General features: G+C 36.1%; 1 protein-coding gene across 17 annotated transcripts in view; it reads left to right on the forward strand.

The window, feature by feature from the left end:
• Window positions 1-27,077, forward strand: part of hspg2 (heparan sulfate proteoglycan 2) — a 127,901-nt gene that overhangs the window by 12,041 nt on the left and 88,783 nt on the right. For all 17 annotated transcript variants that reach the window (XR_007825539.1, XM_051097222.1, XM_051097224.1 and 14 more), the window contains exons 2-3: window positions 19,376-19,490; window positions 20,867-20,935. Coding sequence is in view for 16 of the 17 variants with exons in the window: in XM_051097222.1 (XP_050953179.1) it covers window positions 19,376-19,490; window positions 20,867-20,935 (184 nt within the window). In the remaining variant the exon portion in view is untranslated. The remainder of the gene's footprint in view (window positions 1-19,375; window positions 19,491-20,866; window positions 20,936-27,077) is intronic.

A 27,077-nucleotide genomic window follows, 5' to 3' on the forward strand; every position in this document is an offset into this window, starting at 1 on the left:
AGTTTAATGCACTTTCTGGGGAAAGCCTGCAGTGTGGAGACTAGGAACAGAAGAATGGATACGATCTTAATGACTAGCTTTTGTTATGTTTTTTTGACATGATGTGACAATGAGATATGCCTTAATTGCTCATTATTTTATTTGGCAAGGGAAAGAACAGAAAGTTCGCCCAGTAGCGTGACTTTAGTGAAAGATTTTATGTGAAATCTTAATGTACCTGAATGACTTTCCTAATGCACGTTCCTGGGCTTACCGTGCATGATTCATTGGTGCACATAAGCCTTTTTGAATCTGACTGATCATGCCACTATGAACTGTTCAGTGGCATTTTTACATTGGGATGTCTGTAGGACCTTTATGAGAGTTCCCGTGCAATCTGTTGGAAGCCTTTTCTCATGGACATCTTGTATTTTTTTTTTTTTTTTTTTTTTTGCCTGTAATTAGCCCGAAGGAAATTAAATGCTTCACATCTGTTTCCAATGAATGGGCAGGTAAGGCCCCTCGCTTTCCTTTATAGCAAGATAACTCCCCTGGCACACAGATGTTGAGCTGGAGGTTTGGCTGTTACTGTGAGATGTTAAAAAGCCTAGTATTCCTTAAATGGAAGGTCAGAAGGCTTTCAGTAGCTTCTGGTTTGTATGTTTGACCTTTTTCCTGTTACCTAGAGATTCCTGGCTCGACATAACAATAAATACGCTGCTAAAAACCTTGTAAGTCTCCTTCCAGCTGTCTGTTTATTTAACAGAAATGACTGGTTTTGTGCTTGGTTATTGTTTCTAGCTTCATTATTAAGTGATTGTTTATTCTGGACGATTTAGGAAGGAAGGCTGAAGGAATTATGTTTAATTTTAGTCTAGGAGTTTTATCAGGCTTTTTCATTGCATGAGATCAAACAGGCGTGGTGCAGTCTGGGGGAATTCCTTCCTCGAGCAGCCATCCTGGACAATAGGGTTGTTACCCAGTGCATACCACCTAAAGATCACTGAAATGTTTTATTGTTGAATGCTTCGCTTGCTAAAGGCATTTAATGTAGCTTAATATGGGGAATGCAAAAGCTTCTATTCATGAGTCTCACTAAACAAATTTGCTCTCCAGTGCATCTTTGAAAACTCCCAGTGAGCCATTAAGCAGTTGCCATAAACCAAAAAACCAAACAGTCATTCATTACTGCCAATTTTTTAGTTGCATGTTTAGAGGAATGGAACAGGCCAAGTAAATCAAGCGATTCCATTAGCCAATGTTTTGTAATTTGTTTTTTGTTTTTTTCCAAAATGTTTGTGCTTAATTCTAGAAATAATTCTTGTTCTGCCAAGATTCCCCTTATTCCATTCACCTTTACTCCTAGAAAGCAACAAATATGCTCTTATGAGAGTTTACGCAGCATTAGAGTTATCATCTAGGTGTTGCTCTGAGAGTCCTTGTCAGGAAATAATTCAAGAATTGCATGTTTAGCTATAATATCCTTATAATATATTCTCTAGAGGCTGGTTGGCACATGACTGTCTGTTAAATAAAAACATTATCAATGCTCAAAGAGTCAAAAAAAAAAATTTGCACAAAGCTGACAAACTTCAGCTAGTTTACCTTGAATAAAATTCAGTGAATTTAGCAAAACAAATAGTGTTTTACCTTCTTTCCACAGGTTGTGTGTATACACAATATATTTATCACTGTCACAGTCTCGAGTGTTAAGAACAGACGGTTACATTACACAGTATTTTGAGACTAGCTAATATAGACACATTCGAGATTAGCATGCAAGATAGTTTTAAATGGCTGTGTATCCTCTGGGAAAACATTGGAAATGCTGTACTAAGTTTGCCCGTGTAAGGTCAGAGCTGATGTGTCTGTCTTTTTAAGGTAGTTGAAGTAGTGTTATGAATTTAGACATACTTTGAAACTGTCATTTGGTTACTTTATCACTTTATCAGCTTGTTTTGAGCCATTACTCCTTTTTGGAAACATTTCATAACTTTCCAAAGGTAGACACACACACACACTGTTCAGGCCATTAAAAATCAATGTAAAATCACCTCAAGCCTCAGCTATTTAAATTTGGACAAAGTCTGAGACTGGGTTTAAATCCAGCCTTACAGCTTTTTCCAGATTTTCATTTATAATCGAAACCCGTTCCAACACACATCCGTTGTCTTCGCTTAAAACTACTTAGGATCTGGCTGGGGTGTCTAATCGAGGGAATGGATGTATTTGTTGACGTGACATGCATTTTTATGTGTCCAGGGTTCATATAAGGAGGAGTAAACTGCCATAAAGTATGTTTATTTTGTCAGTCATAATCTGAATTTGAAGTACATGCGGAATACAGCTGTTAGCTGCTATTAAATGGGAAACATATGGTGTGACGCAATCTAGTGGGTTTTAAAAAGACAATTGTTTGGACACTTTTGTGGTAAAGCAGTCTTTACTCAACCTGGAACAATAAAAGACTCCCTGAAGGACACAAAAAGGTCAATAGGTAGGTTTTGCCTTGTAACTTCTGGTTCTTTTTGAAGTTTACAGTTTTTTTTTTTTTTTTCATTGGTTGTCAAAGGTTAATCAGAGGCATGGCTGCCATGTGTCAGCCAGCTAGGAATTGTATAGTATAGTTTGGTTTGTCTCAATTAAGAATCAATAATTTCAGCTGATGTTGATTTGTTTCAAAATTGTAATGATTTATCAAAAACTGTGTGTGTGTATTCATTAGTAGATTCACTGCTGTTTTCCCCCTAATTATCCTCCAATGTTTTACAATAAACCAGACTTTAATGGGATAGTTCATGCAAAAATGAAAAGTCTGTCATTAATTTCTTACCCTCATGTTGTTCCAAACCCGTAAGACTTTTGTTCATTTTCAGAACACAAAGCTATTTTTGATGAAATGCGAGAGCTTTCCGTCCCTGCATAGACGGCAACACAACTGACACATTCAAGGCCCAGAAACATAATAAGGGCATCGATAAAATGGTCCATGCGTCATAGTACTCTCATGAAAGACTAACAGAGAAGAGAAGAAATTGTTTAATAAAGTCATTATTTTTGTTTTCTTGCACACAAAAAGTATTGTCATAGCTTCATAAAATTACAGTTGAACCACTGATATTTGTGTACTATTTTAATGATGTCCTAACTACCTTTCTGGGCCTCAAACGTGGTAGTTGCATTTCTGTCGATGCAGGAAAAGTATCTTAATTTGTCTTCCAAAGATAAACAAAGGTCTTACAGGTTTGGAACGACATGAGGGTGAGTAATTTATGACAGAAGTTTCATTATTTCTGGGTGAACTATCCCTTTGAAGCTATTAAAATGGACAGCTGTTAAAGCTCATTGAAACAAGACATCTGTCTTTTTGGCCTAATTGAAATGGAATCCTCCACATACTGTTGTTGTTGTTGATTCTTCTGATTTCTAAGTAGCATGATTCTCAAATAATAACAGTTCAGACAGTTTGCAGGCTTTCAGCTTTGAGTTGCATTCTCATTGTGATTCCAGGCCCCTTTGGAAGCATACAGTAGATTTAGTTTAAGTGAGAAGAATCTTCTTTAGTTTCTTGTCACATTTGGTGGAAGTGTTTCTAGGCCCTCAAGATTCTCCAGAGTTCTGACCCAGCCAGTATAGAGATAATCCTGCAGATTCTGACCAGCCAACTCCTTGATCCTTTGTCAGTGGGTGACAAGGGGAGGCTAAACCCAAGGATTTAAAACAGAGAATGGAGCTAGAATGAGCCAATCAGAGACCGAGCATTTCAAGCAGACAAAGTGGGCACCTGATCCCCTCTCACATGCACAAGAGAAATAATTGGCTGCAGGAATGTTCATATACAGTACCCTTCAAAAGTTTGGGGTCAGTGAGGTTTTTTTTACTCAAATAAATGATTTTATTCAACAAGCGTGCAATTGATTTAAAGTGGCAGTAAAAAATCTATTAAATGCTGTTCTTTTGAAGCTTCTGTTAGTCAAAGAATCCTGAAAACAATGTATGATGGTGTCCACAAAAATAGTTGTTAAATTGAGTCTTCAGGTATTGCACCGAAAAGGTTTTCCAGGTGACTGTACATTATCAGCAGTATTCAGAAAAGCTTACAAAAAGTAAATAAATAGACTTGGAAGTTGTACATTGAATTGATGTTCTTTCAAACTTTGAAAGGATACAAGCAGGTTATGTAGCTAGATGTTATATGACATATAAGGATGTTCTCAGGGTTGCTAAAACAGTGACCTGTTTGTAAATTACCTGAATCTTGCCCTCAGAGTTTGTTGATGCGGTGGTCTGAACTGCTGAGCAATGACGGCTCTTCCCAAAACACCTTCACCACAGAAATGTTAGTGAAGCCGCTCTTTTCTAACTTGTTTACTGATGTGTGGCCAGAAATAACCCCAGCTGCAGCGCAGTGCCGTGATCTAAATGTACAGTATTGAGCTGAGATGTCAGGAACTTTCAATCATGATGGTGAGGCTTTAGGCATGAGGTCTAACAAAAGAGGCTTTCAGTATGTATGCAGTCATGGCTTCCACTTGAACCGCAAGCTTCCGCTCATAAAAATATAATATCCGTCATTGTATGTGTAACACATAACGTACAGTGAAAAATATTCAGGACTTTGCTGGGTGTAAAGTTTAACAATTGAAGCATTGCTATGGACCAAATATTAGGGCTGTCACTAACAATTATTTTAGTAATCATGTAATCTGTCAATTATTCTAACGATTAATCGAGTAATCTGATAATTATATATTTTTTTGTAGTAATAGCCTTTAAAATGACTTGAAATACATATATAATGGCAATGAGGCAATAATAATAATTAGTTCAAATAAAGTATCAAAAGCCAGTAATCATATGGTTTTATTGATCAAAAGTGTTAAAATGCATAATGTATTGTAAACAGTAGAGCTAATGTGCATTATGCATTATAATATGCCTGGATAGGGCGCCAATGGCCTGACGATTGTTTTTGCACATGTAAGCGCAATCTAATCCGTGTTTAATATTGACTCAACATTTAATTCAAATGTCCACTTAATCTTTAATATTTGGTGATTTCTTTATGATAGAAACGCTACAGCCACTGTAATCTCTTAAATATGTGGACATCAAAACATGGTATCTTAGAGTGAGGGTTTAAACTTTTATTTTGAAATTGCGATGAACAGTTAGCATATTGAGAAAGATAATGATGTATTCTTCTGTGTTTGTGTTGGGTTTATAAATGATTAATCTTACAAATCTAATGAAATAGCCCAAATTGCATTCCCAGATGAATGTTATAATAAACCCAAACTCCCAGCAATATGCAGAGATGGCGTTTGAGATGTTCCACACATGTAAACGATAACAGTTTGTGTGGAGCAGCATTTACTGTGAATGAAGATGCTCTGACGCACGTATGCAACCTACACACATGTAAATAATTAAAGCGCACATATTACAATAGCATCACATATGTTTAATTAAATCATAATGTTTGTGAAAATAGCATTATGCTTTATGATTTTTAAATGGGTTTAATATGTGGAATACGCCACTTCCAGTATTTTGCCGATTTACTCCACACAGGCAAAATGTAGTCAAGGATTTAATATTTCCCGATTTGATTAGTTTTCTCCAGCATTTGATTTCAATTCAGTATCAAAAAATCTCTCAACTAATGCTATATGCAAACACTTAAATTACACTCAATGAAGTTTGTATAATAATAGTTACAATTAAATTATATTTCTACTACAATTAGTGTTTTGAAACATTTAAATGGTGGCTGTCATAAAAACTTGATGGATTTATTCAAATATTAATTAAATATTGACGAACAGTCAGTATGTACTGTGGTGCATATATTTAGCAAATTCTCCTTTGTAGAGTATAGTTTTCTAGCTGACTAATGAACATGCGGTCACCGAATGTTTTTTTTTTTTTTTTTCGGAGGTAAATGTGACGTTCACATTAAACAGCACCAAAACAGGATTTATTGTTTGAATATTGTAGTAAAATGGACAGAATTTGAAATCTGAGTCTTTGTTTTATATCAAAAGTGACAAAGCACAAAGCTTATTACGATTTATTGGATGGGAGGTGTGCTACTATAAAAACAGGGTAGACTAATTGATTTTTGGGATACTTGGGACATGCATTTTCTTAAAATCTGCTGGAAATTTAAGAATCAGTAGTCATTTCTATATTGACTGCTGACGCTAATTAACATTTACCTGATAATGGATGACTTTTTGTTTAAAACCACAGGTGTTATGCATTAAATGCAAGCGTATTAGCTTCCTAGTTGGCTTGTTTTTTGTCCTGGTACTCCTTCATTCTGCTCACAGCTGTTTTGACAAGGAGTTTGATAGTAGGATGAAATTTCACCTGCAGCTACTTGGCTTGAGCGGTATTTTTACCTCCCAGAGGAATGTCACCTCTGTCCGCCCACACACACCCTTAAGTCCGGGGTGCGAAAGGGGTCACTGGAGCTGTGGAGCATCTTCTGGTCCCTGTGTGTTACCTGCCAGAGCAAATTTCATACATGCTCAATCAGGCTACCTCATTGGGGCTTTATATTCCAAGTGTGGGCCAAATCAGGTCTTTGAAGCCTGCAGGAGCTTGCTGTGAGACCACTAAGAGTCCCCTTTGATCAGACAAGCTTCCTCTTTGATTTTCTCAAATGTGCTTTTAAGACAATGCAAATCATGCGCAAACTGCATTTAGGAAACTTTTGATCAGGCTTGTTGTTATTACGGCTCATTTCACTATCTCAAAATCGCACATTTCAAAGTGCACACCCTCTGATTTTTTTTTTTTTTAAAGAGATATTAGCTTGCCACACTCTTTCAAACCATCTGATCACAGTCAGTTCACACTATTGTGATTCAAAGAGGGATAATTCAGGCAAAATATTGTTTAAAAATCTTAATTCTAAATTATTTATTTATTTATTTTTAAAGGACCACAATGCTGTTTCTATTACTATAAATATAAACGTGAATAATTGTAATCTTTTTTTTATCTTTTTGGGGAGCTTAACAGCCTGTCAAGTTATGAAATATCAATGTTTATTTGTTTATTTTGTGTTCTGTGTTTTATGTTATATTTCATATTTTTTATTTATTTTTTTATCTTGCAAAAAAAGTTTGAAACAACATGTGGGTAAATAATGACAGAAATTTTATTTTGGGTTGAATTATTCATTTAATAACCGAAAGGCTTGGATTGTGTTCATTATTTAGGATGGCATCTGTTGTTTGTTTTGAGGAGCACCAGATTTCTGCTGCCACTTTATTTGTCATACTCATGTAATTATGAGTGAAAGAAAACAGCTGGTTCATATTTTTCAGTGGCCAGGCTAATCTGGCGCGAACAAATATTCAGTGACCCCTCAATGTGTGTTGAGGATCATCTAAATTTCATTAACAAATATCTTTTGAAAACAAAGACGGGTTGAAACGACTACTTTTAAGGAGTCGAAAACTTGTCAGGTCAAGCCAAAAGCCGCTCAGTGTTTATTAATTCCCCCAACAGGCCTTCTTGTATGGACTAGCTTAAGAAATGAATCACCATATCAGGTTTCTAAACAACTTTGTCCGTAGTCCATGTGATCAGATGCCTGAACTGTTGTCATTGCTGACCATTCCAAAGCCTTCACAAAGCCGCACGGCCAAATCCGAGTTAATTATGACATAGCTGTCTTGAATAGAACCTGGACTTATGACCTTGAGAACAGACTGCAAGCGGTTATCCAACTTTAAACCTCTCTTGGCAGGCTGGCATGATATACTAAGTAATCACAGAAGAATGTTGCTCACATATTTGTCTTCTGAATATACTGTATCAGACATGGTTTTGCATTGTTTCCACTGACTTTTATTATTTGGACAAAAATGGCTGAAACATTCTTTAGAATATCTACTTTCTCTGTTACACAGAGTAAATGATGACAGAATGTTCATTTTTGGGTGAAGTGTCTCTTTAAAAAACACACACCAAATGACTTGCACTTCTACATTTTGTGATGAATGTCAGCATGCAGCATTTAATAATGCAGCTCTTATTAAATTGTCTTTGACCTGGCACAACACACCACAGTGGGGTCTAAAGCCAACACAACAGGTGGTGCTAGATTAACTCCGACAGCCATGAGAATAAGAATCGGAAGTTTGTCACCAATGCTAGCTTTGTGGGAAACCGGAGCTCCATGAGAGTCGTCAATAATCTGCCACAACTTCTTTCAGATCATTTGCCCAACATGCTGAGAGCAAGGCTTGGACGTTCATACTGTACATATGAATTCAATTGTTTTGCTGTTTCCTAAACGCAGTCGTATGCTGAGAGCACTTATTTACAATTATTTTAAGGTGATTTTAAAGGTCAGTTTGCCCATGAAGTTCATCCTAAAATGAAAATTCTATCATTAATTACTCACCCTCATGTCGTTCCAAACTCGTATGACCTTTGTTCATCTTCGGAACACAAATTAAGATATTGTTGAGGAAATCCAAGAGCTTTCTGACCCTGCATGGACAGCAATGCAATTATCATTTTCAAGACCCAGAAGGTAGTAAGGACATCATTAAAATAATTCATGTGACATCAGTGGTTCAACCGTAATTTTTAATTCTGCTGCCATTATTGAGAATACCGTGACACATGTGACAGGCGAAAACTTGGGGGAGAAGTATTGTTCAATTTTTTTTTTTTTTTTTTTTGGTGCACAAAAATGTATTTTCGTAGCTGTCTCGGAGGGTCAGAAAGCTCTTAGATTTAATCAAAAATGTCTTAATTTGTGTCTTGAAGATGAAAAAAGTTCTTATGGGTTTGGAATGACATGAGGGTGAGTAATTAATGACAGAATTTTCATATTCGGGTGAACCATCCCTTTAAAATACTTTTATTTTATTTTAAAGGCGTATTTTACTCAAAAAATTAAAAAATGGTCATTATTTGCTCTCTCTATGTTTTTTTTTAATCTGCACTCAGAAAAATAACATGTTATGAACATGTTATGAACAAAAGATAATTTGTTTAATTGAAGTTGATTTAGTCTTGGTGTATGTATCTGAACTACTTGTGTGGAAAGTATTTACTTAATTTAAGTTATTGTTGTAATATACCAAAAGAGTTGGTATATCAGAGCAGACTGATCTCAGAACTGGCATTAACATGTTTATTGCTCATTGCCTGAATCAGGAAGTCAGTGAAGCTGCCAGCACGAGTGCTAAGCATGAGCGCTACTCTTCTGTGCAGTGGTAACCTGAAAACTTTTTCTCATCTCCAAACCTCTTCTAAATCCCAGAAATAACTCACCATTACATGTATAAGAACTCTAACATTTAATTTTTTTTTTTTTTAATTAAAAACACATAAAATAACACTTTTTGTCAACATATTTCCCTCTTAATGCGACCCCATGCAAAGCATGCTGGGAACTACACATCCACTTTTCAGTTTTAGTTGTGTCAACAAAAATGATTCATGTAGTCCCAACACAAAATGATTAAGCTCAATTCATTTTTACAAATTTAAGTGGACTGAACATAATGGAAATAAGTTTTTCAAGAATTTAGTTGTTTCTGCTCAGTTTTTCCAAGTAATCTGAACAAACATTAACTATCCTTTTTTGATCGTGTATCACTTTCTATCTTTTGTAAAAAACAGGATTATTGGCTCAGCCAATAACGAGAGTTAGGGTGGGGCTTTCTGTTTGTCTGACCAATTGCTGACAGGGAGAGTTTTCGGGAAAATCGTTTCGAAAATGGTGCAAAATGTCCTGCAAAAATTGCGCACTACCGCTTTACACTTTATTTGTCCGAAGCACTGTGTAACGTTCTCCAAAACTGGCTCACTGTCCCTGTCTTGCTGTCAAACCTTCATAAACATTTGCGCTCTCGTCTTGACATCCTTGACATGTCCACTGCTGCGATAAACATTATTCTGTTTGATTGTACCCATCCTATGTTTCGGTTCTCTAGAGCCTTGTGGCGTCACTCTTCAAAGTATGTTCAGTCACTTTGCCAAGGTTTCTTTGGAAAGAGGACAGCGTCACCAAGACAAGAAAGGAAGTTCTTCTTAAATGACAGCTAGATGCAGAACAGAGGCCCTTCCTGTTATAAATAAACAGCTTTTCCCCTGTGCGCTGCCACTGGCCTCAGCACCTCCACGCTCAGCTGTCGTCTGGGGGAACTAGAGCTGCTCTCGGTCTCCAAAGTGCAGGGCATCATAAGGCTCTTATTACCGGAAACACTCCTGTATTTTTAGACTCTTAAATTGCTCGGCCATGTTTATGTTTATTTGTTGTCAACAAAAAAGAGGCCATGAAGATTAGATTTCAACCGTAGGCTTATGATGACCAGTTTTAAGGTATTAGGTCGACCGTGTGCTTTCCTTTATTTCGTTGATATGTAAAAGCGGTGTCACATTGACGTCTGCAGTCTTCAGTAGTTCATTTCAGTTGCGTAAATGAACCCTAACTAAAAAGGTGCAAGAGTGAATAAATAGATTATCTTTTTTTAGATAGAGAGCAAAGATATTACTGAATTACTGTATTTTCATAGTATGTACTGAATTTGATGAAAAAACAAGATATAGAACTCATAAGGTATGCAGGTTCACTTTGACTTATATTTCAATGTTTAAAATCTGATGGCTGATCTGATCCACAGGATGGACACTTTAAAATTTTAGCAGATGCGGTAGGTTATCCGGGTAGTCTTTGCTTCATAAATACTGCATATCTTGATATATTCATGTAAAAATTTATTTATTTATTTATTTATTTTTTGCATAACATGTAGTAGGAAAGTATTCATAATTGGTCTAGGTGTTATTTTTATTTTATGCTTTTGAAAAGTCTTAATTTTATAATTTTCTGTTTTAAAATATAATATTTCCTAGGGCTGGGTTTTGACAAATTTCACGATTCGATTTCTGAGTAGAGTTAAAAACTCTCAACTAATGCTGGAAAATATACAGGAGAGTCAGTTGGTCATTGCTGTAATATTGGAAGGTTATATACAAGGTTGTATACAAAAGCTTAAATTATACTCAGTGAAGTTTTTACAATACATAATCAAGTTACATTTACAAAACTTATTTTGAAATCTAAACATTTATATGGTGACTGTCATAACTTGACAGAAGTTTAACATAAATTAAATTTAAAAAGAACATTAAAAAATTACAACATATGTTATTTGGTGCTTAAATTTAACAAATTGTCCTCTCTAGAGTTCATTTTTATGGTCGCCGAATATTCATTTTTTCTGAGGTGAATGTGATGTTACGTGACATGGTTTACAAGTTGTTATACTGGTGTGTTTGTGCAGTTGAGGCACTGATTACATGACGTGATTACAAGAGACAGGATACAGATTTTTGCAAGTTCTACTCTTTCTTTTAACATGCCTTCAGATGTTTATTTGTGTATATTTCATGTTAAAACTGGTGTTAAAGCAGAGGAGATAATCAGTTCACGAGGCGCTACAGTGATCTGTTACTCCACATTAAATGGCACCAAAATGATATTTATTGCTTGAATTTCCTAATGAAATGGACAGAATTTGAAATCTGAGACTTTTTCATATCAAAAGTAACAAAGCACAAAGCTTATTACGATTTATTGGATAGGAGGCACGCTGCAATGTGCCGTTCATTAACTGAAAACAGGCTAGACTAATTGATTCTTGGGATTTAAACATCGATATAGTTTTGTAAAAATGAGAATCGATTAAAAGTGAGAATTTTTTTTTTTTTTTTTTTTTTTACCCAGCCCTAATATTTTCTATGACTGCAAAGCTGAATTTTAAGCAGCAATTACTCCAGTATTCAGTCAGTTTAATATGCTGAATTGGTACTCAAGAAACCTTTCAGATTATTATTATTGTTGAAAACAGTTGTGCTGCTTAATATTTTTTATGGAATGGTGACTTTTTTCAGGGATGTTACAATGACGATATGATGACTGGAAAGAACGGTGCTCATTTCTTATCTTTTGCCCTATTATAAATTGTTGATCAAAATTTTACTAACCACCCCTGTTCCAATTACCAGTTAAATGGAGCAAAGTGTGTTTGCTGAAACTACAGTAATAGAATTGTTTACTAGCTGAAATCTTTTAAAACACAAGCTTTTGTAAGACTTCTCTGACCCATATTTTACAACCTGTGTTTTATCCTTTTCGACATAATTGTGTGAAGGTCCATAAACACGGGGTGCTGTCAGAACAGGACATTCCAGGCTGAAAAAGTGAAGGGACTGTAGGTCCTCTGGGTTGTTTTGATGGTGTAAATTGGAGTGTGGTGACAGTGTGGTCTGAGGCAATATTGAAAACTTGGGGTTTCGTACATAGGTGGTCTGGAAGCGCAGGAGCTCCTGCTGGGGTGATAATTGAGGGGAGAGTTCTCCTAAAGGTGCCATCTGGGCCCCCACAAGTAGGGAAAGCTGCTTCCCCCGGAATGCGGTCACACATTCAGCCCACCCACACACATCTTTGGGACAATTAAGATGGTATCAGGTCACTTGATTAAAACTGAGTTAGTGGGTGCAATCAGACTGACTTTAGCATGATGTCAAGGCAGATAGTTCATATTTAATTGACTGTGCCCACTCCCTTAATTTTTCGATCATATGGCGTCAAGTTGTCAACAAACTGTCTGAGTCATGCTGTCAAGCCCAGGCACCTCCTATGATGTTGCCATTATTAGTGTTGGAAATGGTCTGCCTTCTGGCTTCAGAGCTAGTTTGAAGAGACACGTGGGCTCTTATTTCAAGACTGTCATACGAGCAACTGTCTCTGTCTGGCCTGAGCGTCACCTGTCAGAAATGCACTATTTCTGCACTTAAAATACATTACAGATGATGTCATATAAATTATATGTCGAAAAATAACATCTGGTCTCTAAGGACTAGGAGGTTTTCCTTTATTGCGTAGAATCAAACTTTCCATAACCGTGAATCAAATGTTGTTTAACCAAACTCTTCTTGCATGGCAGTTTCCAGTTAGGTTTGCTTAGGAAATGAGGTATGTTAAACTTGACAGTATGCACACAAACACTCCTTTGGAACAAGTTATCCAAACGGTGGGTATTGGCCTTTAGTATCACTAACTTGGTGAGTCACAGAGTTATTGTTAACGGAAGTGATGAATAAACCTGACTCTAATCTTTGACCACAACACCCTGATCCTTCAATCCCAGGATTCCAGCAGTGTAAGTAAGACTTCAGATGGTGTCTGAAGTTACCTCAATGTGTACTCTTCAATGCCACACTACTTTCCTACTGTATACAGTCAGATGAAGCTGCCTTAGCACCCACTTACATGTTGTGAGAGTGTTTTAATCATCAAGCGGTGGGTGTTACAATATTTTACCACTGGAGCAGGAGAAAGAGCACGTATTTTCAAATCATTCTCTTTGAGAGTTTCAGGAGAAGTTGGGAAATGCTCTATTTTATGCAAATTAGGTGAAACACAGGTGCCATGCTGTTGAAAGAATTTCGGGTAAGTTAAGACTATGAAATCTATGAAGTCTCGCATGGAGAAACGTCAAAAGACACACACAGAAAGTGGCAGACCTCTTGGGGTTGGATATAGTTCACCCAAAAATGAAGGGAAGGAAAGCTTTGGCAAAAAATAAAAATATAAAATAACAACTTCCTCAAATCATAATCGTCAAGACCCGGTTTAAACACTGGGACTAACATCCATTTCGCTTAATCTGATTCCAAGAGGACAGTACTAAATACAGTTTTTAAAGGTGTCTCAAACTTTTTGTGATGCAATCACTCAAGCCACACATGTGACCGCATTGCATTTGTAGGGTAGGTGCTAATCAGCCCTAATGAATCCTGGAAGGGGCTGCTAACCTGTCAGTCAATAAAACAAAAGCTTTATTACCAGGTGTAAAAAATAATGTTGACCACTTGTGATCAGGTCACCTGAGACTTTAAAGGATCAAGTTCACTCCTGAATTAATTTCCTAATAATTTAGTCACCCCCATGTCATCCAAGATGTTCATGTCTTACTTTCTTCAGTCCAAAGAAAATAATGATTTTTGAGCAAAACATTGCAGGATTTTTCTCCATATAGTGGACTTCAATCGGGATCAAGGGGGTTGAAGGTCCAAATTGCAGTTTCAATGCAGCTTCAAAGGGCTCTACATGAACCCGGCCGAGGAATAAGGATCTTTAGCAAAACAATCATCATTATCTTAAAAAAAAACAAGAAATTATGTCATTTTTAACCACAAATGCTCATCTTGCACTAGCTCAGTGATGTGCAGACTTCATGTTGGAAAGGTCCTGCACGGTTAGTTCTTTGTCTGTGTACTCCAGTTCAGAAAGGTAGGGTAGAGCGAAAAACTCCATTTCGTTTTCTCCTCAAACTTCAAAAACGTCCAATATCATTGGTTTACCTTTTTGACGTTTGACTTTCTTTGCACATTCGCTTTGTAAACACTGGGTCGATACTTCCACCTTCGTCATGGATGACCTTTCCAGTGTGACTATGTAATTTGTGAAGTCATGGATGCAGAGCTGGTGCAAGCGAAGCATTTGTTAAAAGTATACATTAAATTTTTTTTAGAAAATGGCCAGTCGTTTTGTTAGATGAAACCCTTATTCCTCAAATGGAATTTGAAGCTGCACTGAAACTGCAGTTTGAACCTTCAACCTGCTGATCCCCATTGAAGTCCACTATATGGAGAAAATTCCTTAGATTTTTTTCTTAAAAAAACTTTGGTTTGACTGAAGAAAGAAAGACATGCACAGCTTGGATGACATTGGGGTGAGTAAATTATCAGAAAATTAATTCAGGAGTGAACTAATCCTTTAATACAGGTGCCTAAACAGTGCCTAAATGTCTCTTTTTAAAATGCCAATTCTCCCATGCAAGCCTGCACAGGTCAGCTGCTTATTCAGAAAGCCTAGTTCTGAGTAACTGGCCTGTGGTTTGTGGAGATCGGTGTGACGCTGAGCTGGATGACTGCTTATGGCGATGGAGCCACTCAATAGTCAAGTGAAGCAGGAAAGAGTCTCACTGGGAAGGGATGTCGAGAGAGCGGAAAAGACGAATAGCAAGGAAACCTGATTGTTTAAACAGTGGCAGAGCTAAACTCCCAGCTCACAGCTTCGATTTCAGCATGGGAAACAGCTGCGCTGGGCACATTAGGAAGCATGTATGTCAAATCTTGCCCAGTGCTCATTGGAATGCCTGTGGGAGTCCTCGCTCAATCCCAAATGCATGCTTTGGGTCTACGTGGGAACGCGTGCATGGCCTGAGGGAAAAGTTCTTGTTGCCAGAAGTATGCTGTCAACCTATGTCCATCCTTTTCTCCCCCCAAGCCCATGTGGAAGACCGTAACAACTTGTTTAAGAATGTGCCTCATCCACTGAGAATGCTATGGTTAAAGTGAATGAGGCATGTGTTTGCTGAAAAGGTTTGGTGTCAAATCCTGTCCTGAGTGCTTTGTGTAGTTGAAGGGCCTCTCTCGTCATGGTCTTTATCCTAAAGGTGCTCAAGCTGAGGTTTGGTGTCAAAATTGGCAGCTTATCATCGCTTTGCATTCTCCTGCTCCAAGAGGTTAAAGTCACAGAGGAATCTCTGTTCCTACCTGTATGCCTTTTGATATTTCTTTCACTTGTGGATACATGAATCGTTCCTGCTGTCTTATCTTGTCTGTCAGATGGATTTTTTTTCGATAGCCCCTGTGGATAATAGGTGTGGAAAAAGTTGATTTCAGTGGAAACTCTCTCATCATTCAGCCTAGCACTGTTCTAAAACATAGTAAGCTGACTACTTGAGTAACCATTGCTAACCATGGAAACTCATTTGTGACAAATTTGGAACATTCCTCATAGGCAGAAGCTCCATCTCCCACACAAATGAAGAGTTTGAGTTTATTTTTCCCTGTGCTCCTCCCAGTGATTAAGCTGTGCTTTGGTTAAAGCAAGGTATCTTAAATCAATAAGATTAGGTTCCTGACTAGGTTTTGGAACAGTGCACCAGTCAATTATTCCCTTGTACCTTCAGGTTCTTCTCAAGAAAGGGACATGGCTAAAAGCAGTGCAATATCAAGAGAGGAAGTGCATTATATGATAGGAGAAGGGTAATGGAAATGTGCTAGCACTCCTGGCACTGCAGTATACAGTTGTTATATGGAGGTCAGGAAGTTTGCCCTCCATTCTGCCTGTATCAGGCTGTGCTTTCTTGTTCTGGCTCGGATGAGGGTATAAAGTGCATATCTCAAGCTTTCACCTACTTACCGCTCTACAGTTTACATTCCTTTTGTGTGTTTAGAAGAACCGACATCCCTTTCACGTCTGTGAAATCCTTATGTCATATAGTGTGGCAAGTCCAGGTTTCATGTACTGGAATTTGTTGCTGCTCTGAAATTTTTTTTATTCCATTTTCAATTGCCTTGTAGATAATGATTAGTCAATTCAGTAGTGAAGAGTTTGTCATCAGCATTTTTATGAGAGTTTTTTGTTTATTGTATCAACTGCATATTTATTTTTGACAGCATTTTCAATGGGGAACATGTTGCAAATATTGATTGCGAAGTAATAGCAGAGTTTTAAATCATTGCTACCACAGCTGCACTCCGATGTGAATAAAACCAAAATACTAAAATCCTTTTCTCACGCTGTACTCGTAAGGCCTTGGAAATTGGACGTGGGTCTGATTGGGGGTTGGAAATGCCAGAGAGGGGTGTGTGTGGGAGCGGATGAACCTCCAATACACTTCAGCAGTGCACATCTGTCCTTTCTAGCCATCATTATTGCTCTTTGGAGACTGTGAGTCACTCATTAGAAGTCCAAGCAAGCTGGTCGAGACAAATCTCATTCCCTTTGTATTACACTTGTGTTGCCCCTGCTCTCCTAGCTTATTAATTGTCCATGGGCTAAGATGGGGTGATTTTGGTTTCTTGCCTTGTAAACAGCAGCTGGGTAAACCCTATTCTAGAGGCTTTCTAACAGATTCAAACGTCTTTTGCGAAACGACGGGATCTAATGTTACTCTTTGTCGGTTTCTTTGCGGAACAAACTGTTGGCATTGTTAAGGGCATAATTGGAAAGTAAACAGTGGGATTCATTTGACAGTGGAATGCAGTATGTGTGTGTTTGTCTGGGCTGTCATTTCCTTGGCTAAGTGAACTCAAGCCTTTTAACTCAAGCTGGAGAATTACCTGAGAGTTTAGGTGATTTCTTGGTTTTATATACACCAGCCCCAAAAGTGAAAAGTTCATCATTATTAACTCACCTGCCTGTTTTTTGAAAGCTGTTTGTATTTCCATACAATGATGGTGACACTGACTGTCAAATAATCAGAATCAAAAAGAGCTTTATTGCCAAGTGTGGTTACACACACAAGAATTTGTCTTGGTGACAGAAGCTTCCAGTGCACGCCGAGTGCGTGTCAGAGTGGCGTACAGTAAATGCTGCTCCACACAAACGGTTATGATTTACATGTGTGGAGCATCTCAAACATCTTTGCATATTGTTGTAAGTTTGGGTTTATTATAACATTCATCTGGGAACGCAACATGCCCTATATCATCCGATTTGTAAGGTAAATAATTTATAAACTTACGCAAACACAGGTGAATACATTAATATGTTTTTCAATATGCTAACCGTTCATCGCAATTTCAAAATAAAAGCTCAAACTCTCACTCTGAGTTTACGTTTTGATGTCCACGTAGTCAAGAAATGACAGTGGCTGTGGCATTTCTGTCATAAAGAAATGGGCAAATATTACAGATTAAGTGGACATTTGAATTTAATGTTTAGTCAATATTAAACAAGTGTTAGATCGCATTAAACAGTAAAAACAGTCGTCAGGCCATTGGCGCCCTCTGCAGTCATTTGTCATAATGCGTAATGTACTTTAGCTCTATAGGTTATTATAGACTATGCATTTTAACAGTTTTGTTTAATAAAACCATATGATTACTCGCTTTTGATACTTTATTTGAACTAATTGTTATTGTCTCGTTGCTGTTATATATGCATTTTAACTAATTCTAAAGGCTGTTGTTCGGTTAGGTCAGTGTTTATAACAACAACAAAAAAAAGATATCTGATTACTCAATTAATCATCGAAATAAACAACCGATTACTCGATTATCAGAATAATCATTAGTGACAGTCCTAGTTATCAATTATAAATTCGGTCACACTTTATCTCACTATTAACAAACCATTAACTATGACTTTTGCCTCAATAAACTACTAATTTGCTGCTTGTTAATAGTTAATAATGTAGTTGTAAAGTTTAGGTATTGGGTAGGATTAGGGATGTAGAATATGTGCTTTATAAGTACTAATAAAGATAATAAACGTTAAAATGTTATGAATAAATGTTATGAATAGGCATGCTAATAAGCAACTAGTTAATAGTGAGAATTGTTCCCTATGCTAAAGTGTTACTGTAAATTCTTTCACTCTGTAGTGATTTGTTTCCTTAAGTTGTGTGTCATATCTGGAGACAATGAAATTGACACATACCCTTTTTCTAAGTCTTTCTCACCAAAAATATGCTACATTACAATTATGGATGACAATAATGACAGAGTGTCTCGTTTCGGGAGGACTCCATCCCAAGGGACAGGGAAGCAGGCGATGATCACACCAAAGGTTCGCTAAGCAAATCCGATTGAAAGAATTTTGCCAGTCAGCGCTTTCCTTTTAAAAAAGCTCCAGGATTGTTGTTTTAGAGTGTTCAGTCAGGGGAGAAAGGATTTGGGGGGGAGATCAAGTTATTTATTTGCCCGAGCCATTTAAATGGGAACCACGGCCATGATGGAGATGCAGGGAAATGGGAACTGGCAGGCTATGAAGACCGAAAATGCCAAATGTGGCATCTTGCCAAACACGTATACAAATGTGAAGATGAGAACCAGGGTGCAAAAAATACATGATTGTATAAAATCATCCAAGCTTTTGTTGCTGACCAAAGAAGTGAATAAGCAAAAGGCACTGCTGAGTTCAAGTTTCCACTAACTATGCAAAATTCTTCTAGAGAATCCTTGTATAAAGGTACTTTCATTTTATTTATTTGTCATGAGGTACTACAGGCACCGTAAATATATTCATGTGTTATACTTCATTTTTCATTAAGTTATGTTTTCTACTACCATTCAAATGTTTGGGGTTGGTATGATCTCTTTTGCTTACCTAAGCTTTATTTGGTCATATAGAGAGGAACAATCTATATTTTTTTGTGTTTTTTCCCACGCACAACACAAAGGCATGATATTTATCTCTACTTCCTTCAATGGAGCCAAAAGGCATTGACTGTTGTTTTTGCTCCTCTCTTCTGTAGGTCTCCATAACTCGAGATGTGTTTGAAGATGCTGATTTCAATCCCATAAATTGTGGTTTCATTTGTTTTGACTACAGGTGGTTCAAAGCTCTAAAGTGTGGGGTGAGGTGCCCTTTCCAGAGGATTTAGAGGAAGAAAACAAGGGGCCGGGAGGTTATGTGGATGATGAAGAGTACTATGATCCTTCAGGAGGTGGGACTTTCTGAATGAGTACCTTTAAATAAGAAATAGTAAAGTGTGGTTATTCATTATACCTGTTTGAAAGTGACAGTAAGGACAGAAATTTCCTTTGAACTTTATCAGAGTATGCAAAAAAAAAAAAAAAACACAGTTTCACTTCCAGAATAAAAATTTCCTGATAATTTACTCACCCCATGTCATCCAAGTTGTGCATATCTATCTTTTTTCAATCGAAAAAAAAAAGAAGTTTTTGAGGAAAACATTTCAGGATTTTTCTCTGTATAGTGGACTTCATTAGTGGCCAACTGGTTGAAGGTCCAAATTGCATTTTCAGTGCTGCTTCAAGGGACTCTACATGATCCCAGGGGGTCTTATCTAAGGGTCTTATCTAGCGAAACAATTGGTCATGTTAGTAAAAAATGAAACATTTATTTAACCACAAATGCATGCCTTGCCTAGCTTGAGCTCATGTGTTACGTTATTATGCACGTGACGTAATACCGACCCAGTGTTTACAAAGCGAACGTGCAAAGAAAGTCAAACGCCCTGTACAAAAAAAGCTAAAACAACGACGTCTGACAATTTTGAAGCTGGAGGAAAAAATTTGTTTTTTGCCTTACCCTACCTATTTGAACCGAAGTACACAAACAAAGAACTAACCATGCAAGACTTTTCTAGTGTTTTTACATAATGCGAAGTTGTGGATGACAAGCTAGTGCAAGATGTGCATTTGTGGTTGAAAAGTATATGCATGGCCAATTGTTTCGCTAGATAAGACCCTTATTCCCCAGCTGATTGTGTAGAGTCCTTTGAAGCTGCATTGAAACTGCATTTCGGACCTTCAACCCGTTGATCACCATTGAAGCTACTATCTGGAGAAAAATCCTGGAATGTTTTCCTCAACCTTATTTTCTTTTCAACTGAAAAAAGAAAGACATGAACATCTTTGACACGGGGCTGAGTGAATTATCAGGAAATTTTTATTCTGGAAATGAACTAATCCTTACAGCAACACAAATGTTGATAATAAAATGAAATGTTTTTTGATCAGCAAATCAGCATATTAGAATAATTTTTGAATAATCAAGTGATGCTGAAGACTGAAGTAATGCCTGCTGAAATTTTTGCTATTAAAATAGCAAGCAGTTCTTTTTAAATTGTAATAATTTTTCTTGTTTTTAATAATAGAAAAACAACAACCTCAATCTTTTGAACTGTAGTACTTATTTTGAGAACTTCCAAAACTAGTCAACTATTGTGATTCTTCCCTACACTTTTCAGAATGCTTAGCTTGTGTAAAATGCGGGGTTTCCATTTCCAGAAAAGCTCACATTGACATTTTTTAAAACTAAAAACAAAACACTGATGTAATCTTTTTCTTCCTTCAGATATCAGTGGAGAAGAGGATGGAAGCACTCCTGAGCCGAGCACGGTTGAGCCAGGCACATCTATAACAAGTGAGAATCCTTTTTTTTTTTTTTTATTTGTGGAGGAAATAATGGAGAGGAAATATAACATATCATATCAGTGTGATAAAAGAGATGCATCAACAGATTCTGCAAACATCTTCCCGTGAAACATGAAACTGTTTTAATGATCTGCTGAGGCGTTATATAGAGTTGTTGCGTCTGCTGAATTAGTGTCTCAGTCACATCCTGTCACCCGCCTTTGCTCATGATGATGAGACAGCAGCTTCATCATAACAAGGGGCCTCAGATTTGTGGCAGAGATCCAAACAATACTCATTTCTCCTTTCATCAGCTGAGATGCAAAGGTGTAAACATAGCTGCGCACATAAAAGTCAGTGTAAAAAATAACAGCCGGAACAGACGATACAAACACTGTCACGTATTGATTCACTCACATCCTATGTTTTATGTCTCACCTTTTGTGATCTGAGGAGGTCTGTGACGTGTGACATATTTATTGTATGTTTGAGTTTTGTTTAAAGAAAGTTTGTGTTATTTCATATACAGTGGGGTTTAAAAGTTCACATTGAAAATAATAGATTCAAAATCTACAATACAGATTGTCAAAGCAGCTTTACAGTATTAAATGGAAAAAATAGTGTGTCGATAATGCAAGAGGACATAGTAAAGTTAATTTTTCAGTTTAAGTTAGTTCATCATTGATTTAGCGATGTCATCATGAATAAATTAATATTTGTATTCAGTTAGGACACATTAAATTGTTAAAAAAATGACAAAGTCATTGTTACAAAAAATATCAAATTTCAAATAATGTTTTTTTGATTGTTTCATCAAAATATTGAAAAACCTTTAAGTACAAAAATTTCCACAAAATAATATTAAGAACAACTGTTCAGCATAAAAATAGGAAATATTTCTTGAATGAATAAAATTTTAAAACATACATATAATAAATAAACTAGAAAATTGTAATATTAAAATGAGTTCCGTCAAACGATTAATCGCAATTAATCGCATCCAAAATGAGTTTTTTTATATACAGTAATATATGCATCTATTTGTATATTTATTACATGTATATAAAACACATGCATATGGTATATATTTTGAAAATATTTACGCGTATAAATTTTTATTCATAACAATAATATTATATATAAATATGTTTAATATATAAACATAACATTTTTCTTAAATATATCCATGCATGTGTCTGTATTTATATATGCGTAATAAATATACACAGCACACACACATACAGTATATTATGTAAACAAAAACTTTTATTTTGGATGCGATTAATCGCGATTAATCGTTTGACAGCACGAATTAAAATATTAAATTGTAATAATATTTCAGAGTGTTACTGTTTTGCTGGGTTTTTGATCAAGTAATTCAGCTTTGGTAAATATATAAGACTTGTTCAAAAACCTAAAAAAAAATCTTACCCACCCCAAACATTTAATTGGTAGTATATGCTGTAAAAATGGCTAAATTTATTATACTGCACTATTTTAGGCCAAAATAGAAGGACTAATACTTTAAAGTGCATTTTTTTTTATAGCAACTCGAATTATGATAATCAAATAATTTGTAATGGAAAAATTCAATGTTTTATTATTATGAAATAAAATGAAACCCACTGAATATAGTCACCTAAAAATGATTTCTGTATCTCATTCTTTGTGTTGTGCGGCACCCAGCTTCGTTTTGGAAAGAGACCTTGTGTTATTTAGATAACAAATACCGAAAGTGTCTCAGCTGCAGTGTCAGACTGCATTTTCCCTTCTAAACTTTTCTATCTTTGGAACTCTTCTTTGGAATGACTTTTGCTTCACAGTCTGTCCTTTTGGAGTCAGTCTGGGCCATTGTATTGCATGACATCATGGTGAAATGATTGTTTTGGTAAGAGCTCTGCAGCCCGACACCTGAGCTTTCCCTCCAAAAATAGCACCGCATGGACACCTCCGCACAAATATGCTGGCACTTAAATTAGAAAGGGATATTTCTCCTATAGCTTTAGTATGTTGAGAAGACAAAGTACCAGACAGTGACATTGTCAACTAAGAGGTGCCAGATTTAAACAGTTGAGCGACTCTTTAAACATCACCTCTATGAAGTGACCACCTACAGACTCTTAAGTTCTCAAGTAAACTAATGTAGACCCAAATTTAGCAGATGAAACTCAGATCGTTCCTCTAAGCTTGCACTAGAGCATTAAACTGATCTGATGACCCATTGATGACCTTTGAGGTTCAACACGCCACATGAGGTTGGTTTGAAGTCAGGATGTCTTCATTTATTCAAGCATATTTCTAATCTCAGTGGATTTGGTAGAATGTTGAATAACAAATCAACATCTTTTAACAAAAATATCTGCGATGCAGTGTTAAGGCTGGATAGGTTGAGACTATGAGTCAGCGAGTGGTAATCCCCCTTCTAAACGGGGAAGTTTATTCTCTAAAGCCATTTATAGATCCGTGCCTGACAGCACTTGGGAAAGAACATTTGGCTTCCTGGAGTGGAGTATTTGTGGATGTCTAACCTGTGCACTCTTTTTCCAGAGGTCTGTGTAACCACCTTTCCTTCCCTGTCACTGATGAGAGTTCATATCCTGCTACTGTAGCACTTCTTACACAGCATCCTGTTTTTCTGATGCATTTTCCAGATCCATATTTTTACTTATGGGAGATCTGTACTTGAGATTGCTACATACGTAAGCCTAAAGTGCTCTTTATTGTTAAATGGTTAGTTCCATAGGCATAATTTACAGGTAGGACGGGTGGGACATGTCCCCACCACTTTTTACAAGGGTCTATATTGTCCCCTTCACTTTTTGAGCATCTTGCAGCACGGACGTACGTAATGCTGATGAAACATTTGGTTCTGTTAAATAAGATGATGATCTGGCGCTGGATTCCGTTGTTTTTAAAATCATGCTTAATGTTCGTCGCAGTGTTATTAGGGACGAAACGTTCTCTTGCGGCTCGTGCACAGTGTTCACACATGAGAACTTCTGTCAATCGCTTAATGTCGTTGCGGAGATTGTCTATTAATTCCGGTTAAATCACAAAACAAAATACACCCTCCTGTCCCACCCACTTTTTAAAACAAAGTTGCGCCACTGGTTAGTTCACCCAAGAGCTTTCTGACCCTAAATAGACAACAATGCAAATGAAACGTTCCCAGGCCCAGAAAGGTAGTAAGGACATTGTTAAAATAGTCGGCCGTAAAAATATTCAGCTGTAATGCTATGAAACTACCAAAATGTTTTTTGTGTGCAAAGACAACAAAAATAACAACTTTATAAACTCAGATTTGTGTAGCTATTTCATATACAGTGGGGTTTAAAAGTCTACCTTGAAAATAATGGCTTGTAATCTAATGTAAACTTGAACTATTTCAAAGTTGTAGGGTTCTTTAAAATTTAAAACATGCCATCATTTCAAAATTTGGAGTCAGTCTGTCATTTTTTTTTTAATAAATAAATATTTGTGTTCAGTTGTGATGCATTCAGTTATTCAAAGTGAATAGTTATCATAATGATTTTTGAATTTAGAATATGAATGTGCTGCACCCTGGATAGATCTTTAAATGGTTACATTTTAATTAAGTGTCATCTCTGTCTAAAAGGTGTTTACTTGGAAATTCTTACAACAGAAACATAATTTGATTGTCGTCACTTAGATTTAACAAGTTAATGTGAATAGAATAACCTGTATTTTAGCAGAGTTTTACTGTAGATGAGATTGGATTTTGTGAATTTAATAGGGTTTTTTTTTATTTGATATGTTTTCATTATAAAATGTTATTATACACTCTGTTAAGTGTTTAATCCAACCTTCTGGGTAGTTTTATTTAACTCAACTATTGCTTAAAAATATCTTTTTTTTGTTTTGTTTTGTTTTTTTTTGTTGCTTAAAATGAACCCAAAATATGTTGGAAATTTGTACTTATCAATATGTTCAATAAATCTATTAATAAGTTAAAATGATTAAATAATAAACATTTTAATAAACATTTTTTAAATTGCTTATTAATAAATGTTAAGCCTAATAAAACAATTTTTATAGTCTTCCTCAAAATTTCTCCCTTGCACTGTAAAAAAAATAATAATAATAATTTTAATAGGCTCTGTTTTAATGGTTAAATTAAGAAATCATAAACAGAAGCTTGACTAATTAACTAAAATCATGAAACTTATACTGCAATTTATTAAAAGTTTAACAAAAATTACAATTTTAGGCCCCTATAAAATAAAATAGGGCCCTATTTTTTTTAATTCGGTTTTATTTTCAGTTTCATTAAATTTTAATAATCAAGAGCATCTCTCATTTATTAATACTGAAAAAATACTGTTAAAAAATAATGTTTACATAATTTTGTTAGTAGTAGTGCCATCGTTATATTAAGTAATGGATATTTCTTGCTTAAAATTAGCCCAAAATAGGTTGGAAATTAAAATGTATTCATTCAACATTTATCATTAATATGTTCTATAAATGAACATTTATTAATAAGTTGAATAGATAATAATTAAATCATCATAATTTTTTTAAATTGCTTTTTAATAAATGTTCATCTTTTGATTATCGCCAGCACCTCTAGTAATTATGTGTCTAAGTTTTAAGTTACAACCATTTGGGGTTCATTTTAGGCCAACCATATAGTAATTTTTAAACAATAGTTGCGTTAAATAAAAAACAAAAAAGCTTAAAACCGCCCAGGGTTTGTCCATATTTCAGCCGGCGCTGGGTTGTTTTTAACCCAGCATCTTTTACAGTGTATATTATTTAAATGAAAATAAACTAAATAAGTAAGTAAATTAAATAAATATATCTAATATTATTTTATAATGATTCATAATGATGTGGTTTTATTGAAATATCTGACTTTCGATAGCAGACTTGGTTGTCATACCAAATTGTAATTTATGACTTTATTTATGTGAGATTTTTTGGGGTCTTTTTCCTCATGAGGATCATTTGAGAAGCAGGAGACTCTTTTTGCTTTTCAGCTTTTCATTTTAATTCAATTACTCTCTGTGAGAGATACAATAAAGATTTTCAGTTGTGGTTTTTCTTTCCTAAGACTATTTCTGGGCTTTTTTTGGATGTGGTAAATTGGAGTGGTGGTATTGTAGCTTAGTGATTAGACACCTGTGCTTGTAACCCAAAGGTTGTTGGTTTAAACCACAGAAAGGGGTGATTTATGAGCTGTAGAGCGTTGGGTTCTGTCAGCAGTCTAACCGTGAGCAAGACACTTAACCCCAGGTTACTCCTGAGGTCCTGGCATTTGTTAAATAACAGAAATGTGGTTATTTCAAAACACATGATTGGGTCAGGCACCAGATAAGCAGCTCGTAGAGATAATATCCAGCTTCTTTTCTTTATCAGTCACAAATCTCCTTGGCATACAAGAAGTCTCTTTTATCTGAGATGCTGCATATTCCTGACCTGTTTGTTTGTTTGTTTTTAGCTAGATAAAGACGTGAGAGATCTCCTCACCCTCCTCTAGCTCAGCAGTGCTTTAGAAGTTTCACAGGCCCTCTTACAGACCCTGAACACTGGGTCATATTGCCACTTCAAGCTGAGGAGACAAAGGTTAGCATAGCACACATACATGCTTTCAGTTAGGGAGAATGGCTGGGAGATAATGTTGAAGTGAGGCCATGAGAATTCTTATCTCAACACCTCCATGGAGAATTTGTGTTTGATTACAGCGCTGACTAAACGAGAAGCTCAAAGGACCAACTTGTTAATTTGTTAAGTCATCTAGACATAAGCGAAATCAGAGGTGTTCAGCCAAAATGAAATCTCGTCATCTCTGTATTTGGATTCGTGGAAATGTTTTCTTTGAAAGCTCTGGCTTACTCTGCTGTGGTGACAATATAGTAATATATAAATCTAATATATATTTATATATTGTACACAATTTTGTTTTGCTTATTTAGTTTTTTGAACAGATTCGGCAAGTGTAGTATTTATTTAAATCCTATAACTGAGGTAAAATGGTCCCTTGCACACAAAGATTGAGTGGCACTTGTGCATGACTGGAGCTATGCAAAAGTGAACAGATGTCAAAACGTCTGATGAAAGATGCATAAGAGTATCGAGTCCTTAAATCTTCCAGTAAAAAGGCCACCCAGCTTTCCATTTCAGGCTGTCCT

Source organism: Labeo rohita, chromosome 23 (genome assembly GCF_022985175.1).
Source record: "Labeo rohita strain BAU-BD-2019 chromosome 23, IGBB_LRoh.1.0, whole genome shotgun sequence".
In the NCBI taxonomy this organism is placed as follows: Eukaryota; Metazoa; Chordata; class Actinopteri; order Cypriniformes; family Cyprinidae; genus Labeo; species Labeo rohita.